Source organism: Hypanus sabinus, chromosome 6 (assembly GCF_030144855.1).
Source record: "Hypanus sabinus isolate sHypSab1 chromosome 6, sHypSab1.hap1, whole genome shotgun sequence".
NCBI classification, from domain to species: domain Eukaryota; kingdom Metazoa; phylum Chordata; class Chondrichthyes; order Myliobatiformes; family Dasyatidae; genus Hypanus; species Hypanus sabinus.
In genome coordinates, this window is record NC_082711.1 from 59,361,912 (window position 1) to 59,379,779 (window position 17,868).

Here is a 17,868-nt window from a genome sequence, read left to right on the forward strand (position 1 = left end):
AAAGCTGCCATCAAGACTTTAGTAGGGAGTGAATTTCCTGGTTCATCTAGGAGTCAGAATCAGGTTTAGTATTGGCATATATTGTGAAAGTTGTTTTGCAGCAGCAGAACTTTGCAATGAAATTTATTTTTATATACATATAAATTAAGTAGTGCAAAAAGAGCAAAATAAAAGGAAAAAATAGTGAAGTAGTGTACATGGGTTCATCTGTCCATTCAGAAACCTGGTGTTTGGGTAAAAGCTGTTGAGTGTGGGTCTTCAAGCTCCTGTAGCTCCTCCATGAAGATAGAATAAGAGGACATGTCCTAGGTGATGAGGCTCCTTAATGACAGATGCCACCTTTCAAAGATGTCCTTGATGCTGATAAGTGTAGTGTGCATGAAGAAGCTGGCTGTTTATAACTTTCTGCAGCTTCCTGGGCAATGGCCCCTCTATACCAGACATTGATGCAACCAGTTAGATTGCTATCCACAGTACATCCGTAGAAATTTCCAAGTCTTTGGTAATAAACCACGTTGCCTCAAACTCCTAATGAAATATAGCCCCTGCTATGCTTTCTTGATAATTGCATCACTATGATTTGCCCAGGACAGACCTTCAGAGATGTCCATACCCAGGAACTTGAAATTTCTCAACCTTTCCACTGATATTCTGTCTATGAGGACAGGTATGTGTTCCCTCGACTTCCCCTTCCCAAGTCCTCAATCAATTCTGTCTTACTGACATTGAGTGCAAGGTTGTTATTGCGACATCACTCAACCAGCTGATCTATCCCATTCCTGTGTGCCTCTTCATCACTATCTGATATTCTGAGAACAGTATCTGTATCATAAGCACTGAGCTGTGCCTAGTCACATCGGTTTGGGAACACCTAGATTATTCACTTTCGTATGCAGTTTGCAAAACACTAGCTGATAAAAGTCTGTGGCCACATCATCCTAATCTACTGTAGGCTGGCAGCTGAATCACTGAACATGGACCAGTTTACCAAGTGAAAGCAGTTACCTTCCCTTCACTTGGCTTCACCCATCACCTTCCAGCTTGTAGTCCTTCCCCTCCCCAATCTGCTTATTCTGGCTTCTTTCCCCTTGCTTTCCAGCCCTGATGAATGGGTCTCCACATGAATTGTTGCCTGTTTATTCCTTTCCATAGATGCTGCTGACCTGAGAATCTCCAGCATTTCACCTGTGTTACTTTCTAGCATCTGAAGAATCTCTCATGTTTATGCAAATTAGATAGGCCTACACTGTACAACATTGTATTCTGATTGTATTCTAATGCACTAATCAGCTTGAAGGAAATAACTACAAATTTATTAGACTTCTTGGAGGAAGTATTACCCAGAGTGGATTGAGGGAAACCAGTGCATATTGTTCATATTTTTAGATTTATAAAAGACATTTGATAATATGTCAGAGAAATTAAGAACTCAGAAAGAAAGCACTTATAAAGCTATGGCAAAGGAACTTGCTGTCCCTCAAATGAAACACAAAGCCTGCAGATCTGCGTGGCAGATAACCAGTAAGGCCCATGGGATATTGGCTGTTGTTCCACTGGGACGGAGCATAAAGATTGGGATGTCTTCCTTCAGTTGTAGTAGGTAAAACAACTGAGTAACACACAGTTCTGGTTGTTTTATTCTCATTGGAGACAGATGAGGCTTCCCTCAAAGGCATAAGACTTTAGAGCTACTGGAAAGTGAATTAATGAATATATTTGAAGTTGACGAATGTTTAACTGGTTATGGGGATAGGGTAGGAAAGCGGTATTAGTCATGAACTTACTGGTTGGCAGAGCAGGTCATCAAGGACCACCAAATGTTTGTATTTCTTATGGTAGAAAAGCAAGTTACTACCATCCTGGCTCAGAAAATCTGCTCTAATACTTCAAAATAATTTCATCTTGTCAACTGATATGGACAAAAGCTGATGGTTTGAAGACCAGAGTTGGAAGAAATGTCTACCAATGAAACAACATATCAGCATAATTACCTTTATAATAAAGGATACATTTTATAAAAAGTGGAACTGTTCATAAGGGCCAACTGAAATGGTTCTAATTGCAGATTTTAAATATTGTCCAGAAACACTACGTTCTCTACTCCGTTGGTTCCGTTAATTATCCATATATTCCTTGTATCACAGATAAAGTATGTTTTATGCAAAATTAATGCATAAATTATCACAGCAAAAGTATTAAATTAACTTGCATGCTCTTTATTTAATTAGTCCTATTCTTCCCCTTATTTGTATGATTCACCAAAATTAAAAATACAGGCTTACACATAATAGAGCAACGTTTCAAAAGAAACAATACAGGGGCAGACAGGAAATCCCTGAAGTAGCTTGTCTAACATACTGCATTTGTCTTGTTGTTTAACAGTGAATGAAACATTTCATTTTCAGAACAAGTGAAGTTGTAGCAAGAATACTGGCTGGAATGAATAAGGGTGAAGAATTTCATGAAAAGAACACCTCTCCAACTGTTAAACAGGTTTGAGGAATCAGGTTATTTATAAAGCTTTGAAATTTGCATCACCTAGCCTTTCCTAATGATGACTGTGAACAAGCTATAGCCCTAACCAGCTAATTAAGGTCTGAAGCCTTGGTAAAAGTTATCTGAGAGCTCAAATCTCTTGGGGTGCCCAAACTTTTGCATGGTGCTCCTTTCCTTTTTCTCCCACTCTAAAATAGTACAAAACAAAAATAATACACTAATCTTGCTTAAGATGTTGAAAAGAATGTTTCATCTTTAACGTTACGACTTTTGGAGATCAATTCATCTTCTACTCACGTGACTATTCACAGTACAGAAATTTTGACCAGCAGTGCCGAAACTTCTGCGTTCGTGCGCATTAAATAATGGTGTAAAAAGAGAAAAAGTAAAATGAAAAATGTTGCTGAGTGACTCTTGTTCCTGGCCAATGATTTTACTACTAATTCTGAGCTGAGGTTGATAGTGCTCATTTCTGGGAACCATGCTGTGATGTTGCAGGTTAATATTGATTCAATGAAGCAGTTATAAAATGTCTGGAGAAATGATGGCTGGACCTGAAGTTTCTGCATCTTCTGAAGGAAAAATAGCCGTTGTTGGCACTTGGAGAATATCACCCCATCTTTGATCTTAAAGGTGATTTTGTTATCTACTTGTGCTGGGTATTTGTATTCTTCAACATGTTCTATCAATTGGCCACTAATTTTCACGGTTGGGACAGTGTACTGCTGTTTCCTAAAGTCCACTACTATTTCTTTAGTTTTACTGGGGTTCAGACCCAGATAGTTGTTTGTGCACATCCAGTAAGGATTGATTTCCTCACTGATGCAGTCAGAGTTGGTAGTGTCAATGATGACTGTGTCATCTGAGTACTTCACGTACTGCATCCTGGGATGAGCTTCTGCCGTCATCTCTGTACAATGTGAACAAGACTGGTGAGATAACTGAGTCCGGTGGTGCTCCAGTTGGTAACTGCCTGTTGCTGCTCATATAACCATTATATCCAACTTTTTGATGCCTGTCTGTGAGGAAGAAGAGGATGAGGAGTATAAGGTGGAGGCTTACATCCATTTGCTGGAGTTTGTGTCCCATGAGATGGGGTTGCAGTGTTAAATTCACTGGAGAAATCCATAAACAACATCCTAAACATCGATTAGGGCCTCTCCAAGTGTGTGTAGGCCTTGTGCAGTAACTTTAGTACTGCATCATCCACACATCTTTTTAGCCTATAAGCAAACTGCAGCAGGTCAGTGAGCCCACTCCCCATCTGTGGTTGTGGAAGGCAGAGCCTTTCTCAGGACTTCTTTACCAGCCACGTTAGAGCTACAGGAAGGTAGTCATTACTGCAAGTGGAATTGCTCTTCTTGGGAATTGGGCAAATGGTTGGTACAGAATGTTCAGACAGAGCAGTTGAAGAGTTAACAGAAACCTCTGGCAGTCGTCTACAGCAGAGTTTCAGTAGCCTTCCACTGATGTTGCCTGAATGCAGATCCATTAGAAACCTTGCAAGCCAAGAGGTGACAAATTAATGAGTGAAGCAAAAACAATCTAAAAGTTCCAGTAAAAGGCAGAGCTTGCAACAGGAATTAAAAGTCATTTTTGGAGCCTAAATGAATGACGAAGGACTTATAATAAATGGAGATGTCTATGTCATTTACATCATCAGGTTTAAATAATATTTAAATTTTATTTATTATGTGGAAAACATTATGAATGCATGTAATATAAAGATTAGATCTGTGTTCCTATTGAAGGATATGCTCAATATAGAACATTCCTTTCTTTTTTGGCATTCTTTGAGTAGAATTAAACATTCTCACATCAGACGGATGAAGTGTAAAATCTTCCCTATTTGACCAATGTTTCTTTTTCCTTACACAATCCATTTCACATAGTATCTGTTGCTAAAGCAATCCATTTTTCCCCAATTTCCCACAGCCTGTCAAATTGAGATTACTCACTTGGGATAGTTTTGTAGTGGGTTATATTGAGGACAACTGGCTGAAGACAAGCTATTAAATTGTAGGATCCTTGTATGTGGATGTCCAGAGATTTCTGTAGTCAGGTTTTTTTCCAATGAAAAATCGGAACAATCCAAAACTTTTAATCCAAAACTAATTAGTCTAATGATTATTCTTACCTTTCCAAACACTTCCTTTTTAATAAATATGCATAACAGAAGCCACAATACTGAAATATTAACACTTCAGGCATTTTTTATTGTGGGAATCATTGAACATTTAAGTCTAATTATGTAAATATGATTTAGCATGAAAGGTATTTTGTGGCATCGTTTTCTACTGCTAATTGTTGTTGTGAGCAAATCACCAAAACTTTACAGAGAAACTGTAATTGGCAAGCCCCTGAAAGTCTGTTCAAATTCAAACCTAAAAAATTTGTTGCATGTCAAACTTCTAACTTCAAAAAATTATAGGAAATCTTTATAGAATAATTTTATTGTTTTAGTAGTTTTATAGGGCTAACAATTCTAGATTTCACCATGGCATACATCCTATCCAGATGCACAGCATGGCATGGCAACTGCTCTGTCCAAGGCTGCCAGTAACTGCAGAGTTGAGATCGCAGCTCAGTAGAACAAAAACAGCCTCTTCTCCACTGACTCCATCTAGTTTGGGAAAGCAGCCAATATAATAAATAATATTATAATAATGCCATTCCATCTGTGGCATTCTCTCTTCTCTCCCTAGCAACAAAGAAGAGATGTAAAAGCTGATAACATTTTCGACCAGGCTCAAGCGCATCCTGAATGTTGTGGTTACAAGACTTTTGAATGGAGCACATACAATAAAGATGAACTTGATCTCAAGGCTCTTGCACCCTATTTCAACATATTTTCTTTTGCAACTCTAACACTAGATTCTGCATTCTATTTTGTTTTCCTTTAGTACTTTACTCAATGTTCTTATATATGGAATGATCTAACAAGATGGCATTAAAAACAAAAGCTTTTCACAAAATATGACAACAATAAACAAATTATTCATAAATATCCAGAACTCCCAGATTAGGTTAGTGTAGAGGCACAAGTCTGATCTTATGTAATCTTTTGGCAAATGTGGCTGAGTCAGAAATGGGCAGTGTGTTCTCCAGCTCTTGAAAATTTACTTGTATTCTAGCTCATAATTGCTTCTATAGCCTATCTCAGATCAAGGAGGACAAGATCATGCTGTAGCTAGCATACTATCTAGACTTTTTGTCCCACCCCTTCTCCACTTATCTGGTTCCACCCATCACCTTTCGGCCTCTATCTCTACCTTCCTCATCACACTCTTTATTCCATATGCCCCTTATCCTCCACCTCAGTGGTAGTACCTATCATCTATCAGCCTGTCTCGGCCCTCCCTTGCAACTCTTTATACTGGTGTTTCCTTCTACACACTTTGCCCTAATGCCTGGTTCCAACACAAAGCACTGACTAAGTTTGAAACTTATGGCAGTTTTTTTCTGATCCTGCGCAGTGTTCCCTCAATTTCAGATGGTGATGCAACCAGTTAGAAGGCTCTCCACAGTGCATCTGTAGAAACTTGCAAGAGCCTTTGTTGACATACCAAGTCTCTTCAAGCTCCTAATGAAATACAGTCACTGGCGTGCCTTCTTTGTAATTCCATCAATATGTTGGGATCAGGAAAGATCTTCAGAGATGCTTACACCCAATAACCTGAAACTGCTTGCCCTTTCCACTGCTGCATCCTTTGATGAGAACTGATGTGTGTCCCTCGACTTCACCTTCCTGAAATCTACTATCAATTCCTTGGTCCTACGGACACCACATGACCAACTGATCTATCTCACACCTGCACTCATCACCATCTGAAATTCTAACAACAATATTTGTAACATCAGCAAATTTATAGATGGCATTTGATTTGTGTCTAGCCTCATAATCGTGGGTGCAGAGAGATTAGAGCAGTTGGCAAAGCACACATCTTTGACGTGCACCAGTGCTGATTATCATCGAGGAGGAGATGTTATTTCCAATCAGCACTGACTGTGGTCGGTCTCCTGAATGGGTAGTCCATGATCCAGTTACAGAGGCCCAGGTTTTAGAGCTTGTTCATTAGTACTGAGGGTATGGTGTTTTAAAAACACAGCTGTAATCAATAAACAGCAGCTTGACAAAGGTACTGCTATTGTCCAAGTGATCCAAGGTCAGGTGGAGAGCCTGTGACATTGCATCCACTGTAGACCTATTATGGTGATAGACAAATTGCAGTGTGTCCAGATCCTTGCTTAGGCAGGAGTTGATTCTAGCCATGACCAACTTCTCGAAGTATTTCAGCACAGTAGATGTGAGTATAACTGGGCAACAATTGTTGAGATAGCCCACCCTGCTCTTCTTGGGCACTGGTATGATTGTTGCTCTTTTGAGGCAGGTGGGAACCTCCGATTGCATCGGTGAGATATTAAAGATGTCCCAGAACACTCCCCACCATTTTCAGTGCCCTCCCAGGTATGCCACCAGGGCCTGACATCTTGCGAGGGCTCTCCCTCATGAAAGGTGTTCTGATGTCAGCCTTTGAGACAGAGATTACAGAGTCACCAGATACTGCAGGGATTCATACAGATGTAGTTTTTTTCCTCCCTGTCAAAGCATGCATAAAAGGCCTTGAGCTCATCTGGGAGTAAAGCATCACAGCCATTCACGAAATTAAGTTTTGCCTTGTAGGAAGCAATGGCCTGCAAACCTTGCCACAGCTGACGTGCATCTGAAACAGTCTCTAACTTCAATCGGAATTGTTTTATCATTCTTAAAAAAGCCTTCCATAGGTCTTACATGGACTTCTTGTATAGTTCTGGATCACTGGTCTTAAATGCCACAGAACTAGCCGTTAGCAGACTACAAGAATGTGGAGGGATCTTCCAGCAAGATGGTGGCACAACTGGTCACAGTAGCTTCTACAGGGTCAACAAAAGATGCTCCCATTCTATTTAAACATGCACTTAATGATCACAAGATTCTGCTATATGTTAAGAACTCCAAGTACTGCAGGTCTACGCCATCAGTAAATTGAGATAATGAAGGAGCTGAAGAACGTGCTGCTGCCTGAGTCGATGGAGGCTTACAGTCAAACAACGAGTGGCCATCATGGTTGATTTTCTTGTGATCTCAAGACCCCTTTCGATATGTTAATCTGGTATGCGGTAAGCTCGATTTGCTGATTTATTGGAAGCGAGCAGGGGTGGATGGATGGAGCCAAGTCTTCAGCTGTAGAGAGGACTAGACCTGAAGCCATGGTGTCACCTGTTTGCACCCTCTCAAAGTGAGGGGATGAAGCCACAGCACTTCAATGGGGGTGGTGTGGCGTAGTGTCCAGAATGGAGTTGACACTGCCCTTGCAGAGTTTTGCTCAGCAGAAGACAAGCTATGCTATGACTAACTGCGGAGTTTTTAATGGCACTCAATGGATTTCGGCTTCAAGCTGTGGAGCTACTTGTTTTTTAGCAGCCGGAGGAGTCATCGTGTTCTACTGGGGGCGGTGTAGCAGTTGTGGCAACTGAAGATTTTTAAAAAATGGACTGAGGGATCTGGACTATGCATATGCATATTCTGCATCGTTGTGTTTTTGCTGATATTCTACATGGGTTTGTTGACATGTGTGCATCAAGCTGCGGGAATCTCCTAGTTCATCCATGGCTTTTGGTTTGGGTATGTCCGGTATGTTCTTGGAAGGCACATGGTCATCTATCCACACGGGTCTTGATGAAGTCGATGACAACTGTGGCGAAAATACTCAGTTTCGAAGATGCATCCCTGAATACTGTCCATTCCTGTAAACACTTCTCTGCCTCCCTTGATCATGTCTTCTTGGTCCTCACCATTGATGCTAGTCATTAGTCTCTGCCGTGCACCAAGAGTAGAAGCACAGCCAAATGATCAGACTTTCTGAAGTGCAGGTGTGGGATGCAATAGTAAGCTTTCTTGATGGTGCTATAACAATGATCAAGTGTGTTGGGCTCTTCTGGTTCCATAGGTGACATATTGGTGGTCATTGTTCAGGGACTTCTTCAAGCTGACCTGGTTGAAATCCCCCACATTAATAGGGAAGGCATCAGGGTGCGCTGTTTTGTGACTGATCACAGTGCTCAGCTTCTCCAGTGCCTACCTGATGTTGGCCTGAAGTGGAATGTACACCGCTACCAGGATGATGGCAGAAAACTCTTGGCAGATAAAATGGATGACACTTGATTGCTAGATACTCCCAAGTTGGGTGAACAAGATTCAGACAGGACTGTCACATCTGTGCACCACGCTGAGTTAACATTAATGCATACTCCCTCTCCTCCACCTTAACACTCAACTGACCTGTCTTTATGGTGAATAGTGGAACTGTAGGGTTGGAGCACTGCATCTGAAATGGTGGGAAATAGCCATGTTTCTGTGAAGCAAAGTACACAGCAGTCCCTGATGTCTCTCTGGTATGGTAATCTTGCTGAGGTCATGAAACAACAACACACACAAAATGCTGGTAGAACACACCAGGCCAGGCAGCATCTATAGGGAGAAGCGCTGTCGACATTTCGGGCCAAGACCCTTTGTCAGGATGGTCATGAATTTATTTTCTAAGGACTCTACATTCGCCAGCATGATAGTTGAAACTGGGGCAGTCTAAGGCCTCGGTATTTTAATTGTACCTGTAGCCCAATGAGTCTCTCCCGCTTTTGTTCTCTTAAAAAGGAATTGTACTCACAACCTCTAAGTGCCATCTGGGATCATTCAGTTTTGAGCATTGATAGATTTATTAAATCATCTTAAAACTATATTGGTTTCTGGAGTACCTATGGCTGTGTTTGTGGATTTTAGCTGTAGAAGTCCTAAATGGGAATATCTGATGATTTTCACTGAAGCTGCATGCAATGAGTTGCCACTTATTAGCACCATCTTGAATTTTAAATTGCAGAGAGGGAAAAGGAATGGAAAGATGATAGGGTGAGATCAAATCTGGCATGCGGTCAATTCACCCGGTCACATAGGATAATGATCTGGATCTGGGCCGTACCTTCCAAATACCTGGACCTGACTTGCACTAACTTACTTTCCCTTTTCTATTTTCTAATTATGATTTACAATTTAAATTTTTATTATACTTACTTCAATTTGTACTTCAGGGAGCGCAAAGTGCAGAAACAAATATCACTGTGATGATTGTATGCTCTAGTATCAATTGTTTGGTGACAATGAAGTATCTATATATCTATATAATCATTGCAGCTCAAGAGTGATTATGCTTCTTTGTCTGTGTTGTGCATTGCAAATTGCAAAGCCAAGACTAGCAGTTCAAGCTGCAGTTTTTGGACAGAACAAAATTTACACAACTAACATTAGGTATGTCCAGTTCTCACTCAGAGAAAGTGAGTTAAATAACAATGGAATATTCAACATCACTGCAACATACTCTTAGGGTTCTACTCCTGAAGCCTACACTGAATCTCATTGAAACAATGCAAGAGGACACTGAAAAGTCAGAATGGAAGTTGAATGGAAAATTAAAATGGCAGGTCTGTCTTGCTGAACAAATGTCCCTCCATAAAATAATCACTTGATCATCTTTTGGTTTCTCCTAGGTACAAATTACACTGTGAACAACACATGAACGACAATAGTTTGGAAGAAGTACAAGAAGTGAATCCTTGCTTCACAGTAAAGATCACTTGGGCCCAGAAGGAGGGGATGGAGAGGTGAGATAGACGTTCTATGCAACTTAAAAATAATACTCCCCCCAACCCCCTTGGTTCTGTTGAAGATCAACAGTGAAAAAGTGTCAGCTTGATTTGGTGCTAATTATTTAAATAAACTGCCTTTTGCCTGAGTTGAATTGCACCAGGTTTTGAAATCTTCTTCACTGGGACCAGAAGTACCTGAACTGCCATAAATAAGTCTATTCTTTGTGATCTATGTGCTCTCTTTGGCAAACGGATACCAAGTTAACGTCAACATTCAAAATTTAGAAAGGTACAAGCTCAATGCCTCAGTTATTATTGTGTAACTACACTGGATGCCCAGCACTCAAGTTTTAGTCACTGAAACTTTCAGCATCAGAACAGAAGCCGTTCAGTGATACCCCGAAGTAACAATAACAAACCTTAGCTCCTGAGCTTCATTTAACATCAATTGATATATTGTTTTCCATCTGTATTATACTTCTATGTTTCCTATGGTAATACCTGAATGAATGGCCACTTCTACTCTAATACGATTTACTTACACTTAACAACTCAATTCCTCATGCCCCCTTCACGCAGATATACAAAAATTTAGCCCGATCTCTCCCCAAGCTTACCTGCTGTTATTCTTCCAGCTTATAGTTCTTCATATAATGGCATTGACAGTTTGCTCAAATAATCATTAGAGGTAGTGATCACTTTCCAAATAGAACTTGCCTCCACTGCATAAAAACTTTCAAACTGAAATCTCACTGAAGAATGAGCAAGACTGAAAGAAAAACTTTAAAATAACTGGACAGAAATCAACTTCTTCCCTGATTGAAGCAAAATCACTGGTCTAATCACACCATTTGAAACTAGCATTGATCATATGAAAATATTGAATAAAAGGTCGCCAAGTTTGCTCAAATTTAAAAGATGTATCAAATGTCCAACTCCTAATTTTCTCCAAAGTTAAACACGACATATTGGAGGAGAGCCAAAAAAACGGTAGGTGGATTGGGATCCTTCCAATACAATAGAATAGCTCTCCTAGCCAACAAAGTTGAGAAAGCTATCATGCGTTGAGCAGAAGCAGGAACATTTCCTGCTTCCGTTGGAAAAATCCCAAAGATTGCTATAAATCTAAGTCCAAACCTATCACTTTTGATAACTTTCTAAAAACATCTCTCCAAAAATTATTTAACTTTATGCTGGACCAAAATATATGCGTTAAGGAAGCCACCTCAGTGTTGTATCTATCACAGGTGGGATTTATATTAGAAAAAAAATGTGCTAATTTATCTTTTGACATATGTGCCCTGTGCACTACCTTGAACTGAATCAAGGAATTACGGGTGCAGATAGATGAATTGTTAACTAAATGACAAATTTTATTCCACTGATTACCTGAAAGTGACTCCTGAAGTTCCAATTCCCAAGCATGTTTAACCTTATCGTTAGACAACATTTGTAAATTCAATAGCCTTTTATGTATAATGGCTATTAATCCTGTTTGAAAAGGCTTAAGCTGAAAGATAACATCTATCATATTTGGTAAATGAGCAAGTGGGTAATTCGGTAACCGATCGTATTAAAAATTCTTCTTACTTTTTCAGTTAATTTTTTTTCTTCTCTGCAAAGTTTTAGATTTGACCAGAAGGATTTTTCCTTTTTTTTTTAAACTGTATCCTCAAGATGGACTGCCCAGTCCCTTTTTTTTTTGTTTTGGGTCAGTTTAGTGGGTTTTCCTTTCCTATCAATAACAGAAATATTGAATCTTTTTTTTTTAATGAATTGTCAAGAGGAGGTTTGGCTCTTCTTTTTTCTCTTTTTATTAGCTTAATACTATATATGATTTTCACAGTGTATATTCCTTCCTTTGTTTGTACTATTATTGAGATATGTATGTGAGATAACCTCTCCTCTGACTTGTATTTATCCTTATTCTTCTAAACCGATAAAAAAGATTGAAAATGAAAATGAAATTAGCATTGAACATATTATTTACAACTGCAACCATATCTGCTTTGATTTAAATATACTGGAAGCTCAATCCAGAAAGCATTATATATTATAATCTTATTTTTAAGGCCCACTCTGATAAGATCTCTTTAGATTAGATACGTGTTACATATTTGTTAAAGTTAGCATTATTCACTACCTTAAATGATCATGACTGCACAGCACGTACAATGCATTTTCTGCGAGTTATTCCACTAGTCAACACTAACAATTCTCCTACTTATTTTACTCTTTGGGGAAAGGGGGAATGCATTTATAAATATTAACACACTTTGTTCAATTGAAAATAGAATGAATGGGCCAGTTAAGCCCATCAGGTCTATATTGGCTCACAGCAACTTTATTCCTTTCCTGATTTTCCCTGTAACTATTCTTCACACATTTTCATCAGTCCTCTGGAGATTCTGCTCTTCATCCACAAACTAGGGGCAGTTTAGTGGAAATTAATCTAACAATCTGCACCTCTTTGGAATGTGTGAAGAAACAAAAGGGGCCAAACACAACCTGCAAACTCCAGACGGACAGCACTGGGTTTAGGATTGAATCTGGGTCACTGAAACTAGGAAGTAGCAACCCTTAGCTACATTCCACTCTTATAAAAGAATGTTAAAAAGTAGTCTTGAAGTACAAAGTATAGGACCAAAATAACGAGGAAAGGTTGGAAAAATGTATAGGAAGCTAGAATTGGAAAAGGGATCCTATCAGTATCAACTGTAGGAGGTTGCACAGTTAAATAGTCATAAATGCATGGTGGGTTTTCTAAGTATGGACAATTCATATCAGAACAGGCGACTAATGTATTAATGGAATAAATAGAATAATACCAGTCTAAATCAAAACCACTGCTAAATCAATAAAAATAAGAGCTTACGTAAATCATATTCTATATAAATTATCAAAATTGCTTGATTATTAAATTTTACTTTTAGAGGAACAAATAGTTGCTTCCTTTGGATACAAGAAATCCTACAAATGTTTGTAAATGAATTACATAAAACTGAGGCTCAGGCAGTATGCACAGAACAGGAAGGATCAATTTCCCTAAGCAGTCAGAATAGCTTTGGAGAAAGAAACAGGTAGAATTAAAAGCTTGCAAACCAAATCTAAACTCAACAAACGTCGAAGTCTGGAACACATCACTGCTTGAGGCAAAAACTCTAATCACATTTAAGTAGTACCTGAATAAGCCACAGTATCATTGATTGAGAACTGAGAACTGGGAATAATCTTAAAATACTTTATTACATGCAACTGACATGATTTAATACAAGATTGGTATTAAAAATGATAGCAACTAAAGAACAAAATTCAGTTAAATAAAGCCAACATGCAATCTTCATTTACGCTTCTGTAGCTAGATAATCAATCAGAAAATAATATGTTAACTCTAAAACTGCTAAAAGAATAGATTAATTGCATTATTTTCTTTACAAGGAAATAGTTAATAGTACATGCAGATGTACTGTCCAAATATTTCGCATTTTTTTCAAATTATTCATCACATACTGTTCTAAATTGCCATGTCAGCATTTTGATTGCTTCTGCTGTAAAACCATAAGGATATAGTTACATGCTCTGTAACATGCCTTCAGAATGTTACTGTGCCAACTTTGAAGAAAGGAAAGTGCTCCTAAAAACCAGGATGTTCAGTATCAAAAGCAATTCGAAACATTATCCTGCACTCATGAGATACTATGGATTTTTCAACAGTAACTGAGACACACAAAAATCCATAATATACAGAAAACATCTCAAGCTAGGTTTAAAAACACATCAACAAACAAGGAATATTTTCTGAATTTCATAAAGGGGAAGTCAGGAGAAGACACACCAGTCCTCACTGAGGGGTCAGCAGTGGGAAGAGTGAGCAGTCTCAAGTTCCTGGGTGTCAATTTCTCAGAGGATTCTCCTTTTTCAACATTATGATGCATGCCAGAGACTCTACTTCATTAGGAGTTTGAGAAGATACAATATGTCATTAAAGACGTGCTAGTTTCCAAAGATGTATGGTGGAGAGCATTCTGACAGTTTGCATCACAGCCTGCTATGGAGGCTCCAATGCACAGGACTGCAAAAGGCTGCTGAGGGTTGTTGATTCAACCAGCTCTATCATGGGCAGAACCATCCCCACCAAAGACAACTGTAAGAGGGAGAGCATTTAGCAGGCAGCATCCATCACTTGAGGATCTTCAGCATCCAGGATCTCATTACTATAACTGGGGAGGTGGTAAAGGATCCTAAAGATCCATATATAACTTCTCTGCCATCAGATATCTGAGGGGTCCATGAATGCTACATTGTATTCCTTTTCTGTACTACTTAACCTGCAACTTACAGCAATTGTATGTCTTTGCACTGTACTGCTGCCACAAAAAGAAATATCATTGCATACAAGTCAGGGAAAAACCAGACTCTGAAATGTAGATTCATTTCTTAGCTTGAATGGATATTTACTGATAAAAATCTGAGCAACATCCTTATCAGTCTATGTAGCAATTAATATGTCTCAATCACCCAATGCTACCAAGACATGCCACAGAAAGATTCCAGTAAAAAGGTTGAAATACTTCTGTTTATTGGATGACCAAAGAATCCTAAAAAGCAACTCTTACATTTTCAACCTTATCAGGTCTCAGTTACTGTCATAATGCTCAGCTCTGTATTTAGCAATGGAATGGGATTACTTGACCAGGAACAGAACTTAAAGCAAGTGACTACCCAACTAATTTCTTAAAAAGATTAACGTCAAAGCATTTTATAATGGCTCAAGGTACATTGTAGAGGAATGAATGCATTAGAAAAGCTTTCTTCTCAATAGACAACTGCTCCAATTCCTGTATTGTGACATTTCTATTAAATTTGTTTTCTGATTATAGATACCAAATGCTTGCCTGACACAACAACAAATATAATCCTTTAATACAAATTTACAAATAATTTAAATAACTGGAAAACTATAATTTATAATTGAAACTAAATTACCTTCAGGATCATATGTTTGGAATACTCTTCTAGCTTGTTCCCAAGGAGTTTCTGGGGCAACTAAGGACATTTCCTGGAAAAAGAAAGTACCCCATGTCTCAAAAGACCTGTAGTAACTTTTTGGTTCCTTTGAAGAATAATACAAAAGATTTGCATAGAAAATTGCTGTGCCTCAGAGCATTCTGAAGCATCCGGAAGTGTTCCATTATGGCAAGAAATATAAATAATGAAAAGCAATATAATAAAAAAGCAGTTTCCTGCATGCAACTACATACTTCTCCGTACCTAAAATTGGTGCAATTCTAAAAGAAGCCCAACTCTTCACCCTTGTATATGGTGCCTACAACTTTAGAAACCCAGATTTCATATTTCTTTCACCTTTACCAAAGCTCAGCAATACATGATTGTCTGAGGTTAAAAAACAGGAAATTCACAGGCCTGAAACTTCTATAAACAGGCAAGACAAGAATGATTTGATACAAAGAACAAAAGTTTGCCCATTCAGCAAACTGGAATTTTCATGTGAGATTCAAGAATGGAAGAATCAAAACCTGAATCAGAACTTCATTGCCAACTTTTCAGAAGCTTACAGACACCAGCCCCAAGCATCACCTTTAAGAACAAGTTCACTTTTCCCCACTCCAAAACTAGCAAAGTAAATTCAGCAAAACTTCTTGTACAAGGACTTCTGTTAAAAATGTCTAATGGTCAACAAAACTAGCAAAAAGAAAACAGACATTTCAGAAACATGAAGTGTTTCTATGTAATTTAGCCGTATTCTCCACGTAAACTCTGCTTACTCTTTTGTAAATATTCACAAACCATTAATTTAAGAATTAAAACATAAATAAACAAATTAAGGGAAGCTAATGAAAAGCACAATTTTTTTTGTTTGGTTTCCCAAACTGATGATGTCTATAAATCACTAATTCTACAATCTTGTTTAAAATATTCTGAAAACTATTCCATGTTCTTTACCTTGAGAATATGAATTTAGCATTACACTCACATTTATAAATGGTATACTGATACAGATTACTTTTTAAAAAAAATTTTTTTATTAGTTTTTCAAAACATTTTACAAATTAAAAACCCCAAATCCCAATGAGGAACATTAAAATAGTGCAAAATTAAGCATACAATAACAATATGTTACAAAGGAAGAGAATTTAGCAAAAAAAAAGCACCTAAATTAAAGGCAAGTAAGCTTAGTGTCCTCCCCAAGCCCCACAACACAAGAAAAAACAACATCAACTCCAGACCAACCACAACACAATATAGAGAGTATAAGTCAGGACAGCCAAGCTCCCAGACTGTGAATACACTCAGCAACAGAGGGTAATAATGCCTTCTACCAGAAAAAAAAAGGAGCTGAAAGCAAGGGACTGAAGAGAAAAAAAAACCCTAGTCAAGAGGAAGGTTATGAAAGTACTCGATAAAAGGTCCCCAGACCTTACGGAACTTTAGATCCGAATTGAGAACTGAATAATGAATTTTTTTGAGGTCCAAACAGGCCATGATGTCGTTAAGCCATTGAGCATGAGTGGGCGGGGCAGCATCTCTCCATCTGAGGAGGATCAAGCGTCTAGCCAGAAGAGAGGCAAAGGATAATATTCGGCATTTGGTCGGACCCAGACATAAATCTGTCTCGCCCCAAAAACCGAACAGAGCAATTAAGGGGTTTGGTTCCAGGTGCTGATTCAGAATACACGATAACGTAGTGAAGACATCTTTCCAGAATTTCTCCAAGCTAGGACAGAACCTGTACATATGGATGAGAGAGGCCACGCCCCTCTTGCATTTATCACAGAGCGGACTAATGCTAGGGTAGAATCGAGATAGTTTAGATTTAGACATATGGGCTCTATGAACAATCTTAAACTGTAAAAGGCAGTGGCGAGCACAAAGAGAGGTTGAGTTAACCGATTTGAGAACTGAATCCCAGTTCTCCTCAGATAAGGAGATATTTAAAATCCTGCTCCCAGGCCATTTTGATTTTATCCATGGGGGCCCGTCGTAAGGCCGCTAGTTTATCTCGGATGATTGATATTAAGCCTTTACCTAGTGGATTCTGATACAGATTTCTGTCTACTTCAACAAAAGCTATGTAAAGATTCATTCTTTGCCAAATAGACATTTGTCATTTACTGTAGCCAATTATGATTACCAAGTTCTGCTGCGGCAAACCTTAAAGCTTGCAAATGCCCATGTTCTGCCATACTTTAGCTACAACATATAGCAATGAGATCTTAATTTCAATGAATTAAAAACAATGAAAGATTAAAAACAGCATAATAACAAGTGTTTCTTGTAACTTGCTTTTTACACTTCTAATCCTCCGCATTTGCATTAAAAGTATCAAGCATTTGCAAAGTAATCTTACCATAAGATCAGGGAAACAGTTTTTCAAATGTCTCTTTCAATTTCAATATATCCCTTTTAAGACCCAATTCAATGGCGACCAGTTCCCCGTTATTATCAAGGTCTTTTTTTTTGTATTAAATCAGCAATGCCCAAACAATAGGATACAAACAGACTTATCACACAAAGCATTAAACTAAACTTAAATCAATGAAGGATGCTCAACAGCTGTTGTAGAGCTTGAATCTTATCACCTTTTACAAAGTAAAATCAAGCAACATAGGTGACAACAGAGCATTGCTTCCAGATGAGTTCAATACCTTCTGTGCTCGCTTTGACCGTCAG

General features: G+C 38.4%; 1 protein-coding gene across 4 annotated transcripts in view; it reads right to left on the reverse strand.

The window, feature by feature from the left end:
- Positions 1-17,868, reverse strand: part of mindy3 (MINDY lysine 48 deubiquitinase 3) — a 112,587-nt gene that overhangs the window by 32,563 nt on the left and 62,156 nt on the right. For all 4 annotated transcript variants that reach the window (XM_059972248.1, XM_059972247.1, XM_059972249.1 and 1 more), the window contains one exon: positions 15,163-15,235. In XM_059972248.1, coding sequence (XP_059828231.1) covers positions 15,163-15,235 — 73 coding nt within the window. The remainder of the gene's footprint in view (positions 1-15,162; positions 15,236-17,868) is intronic.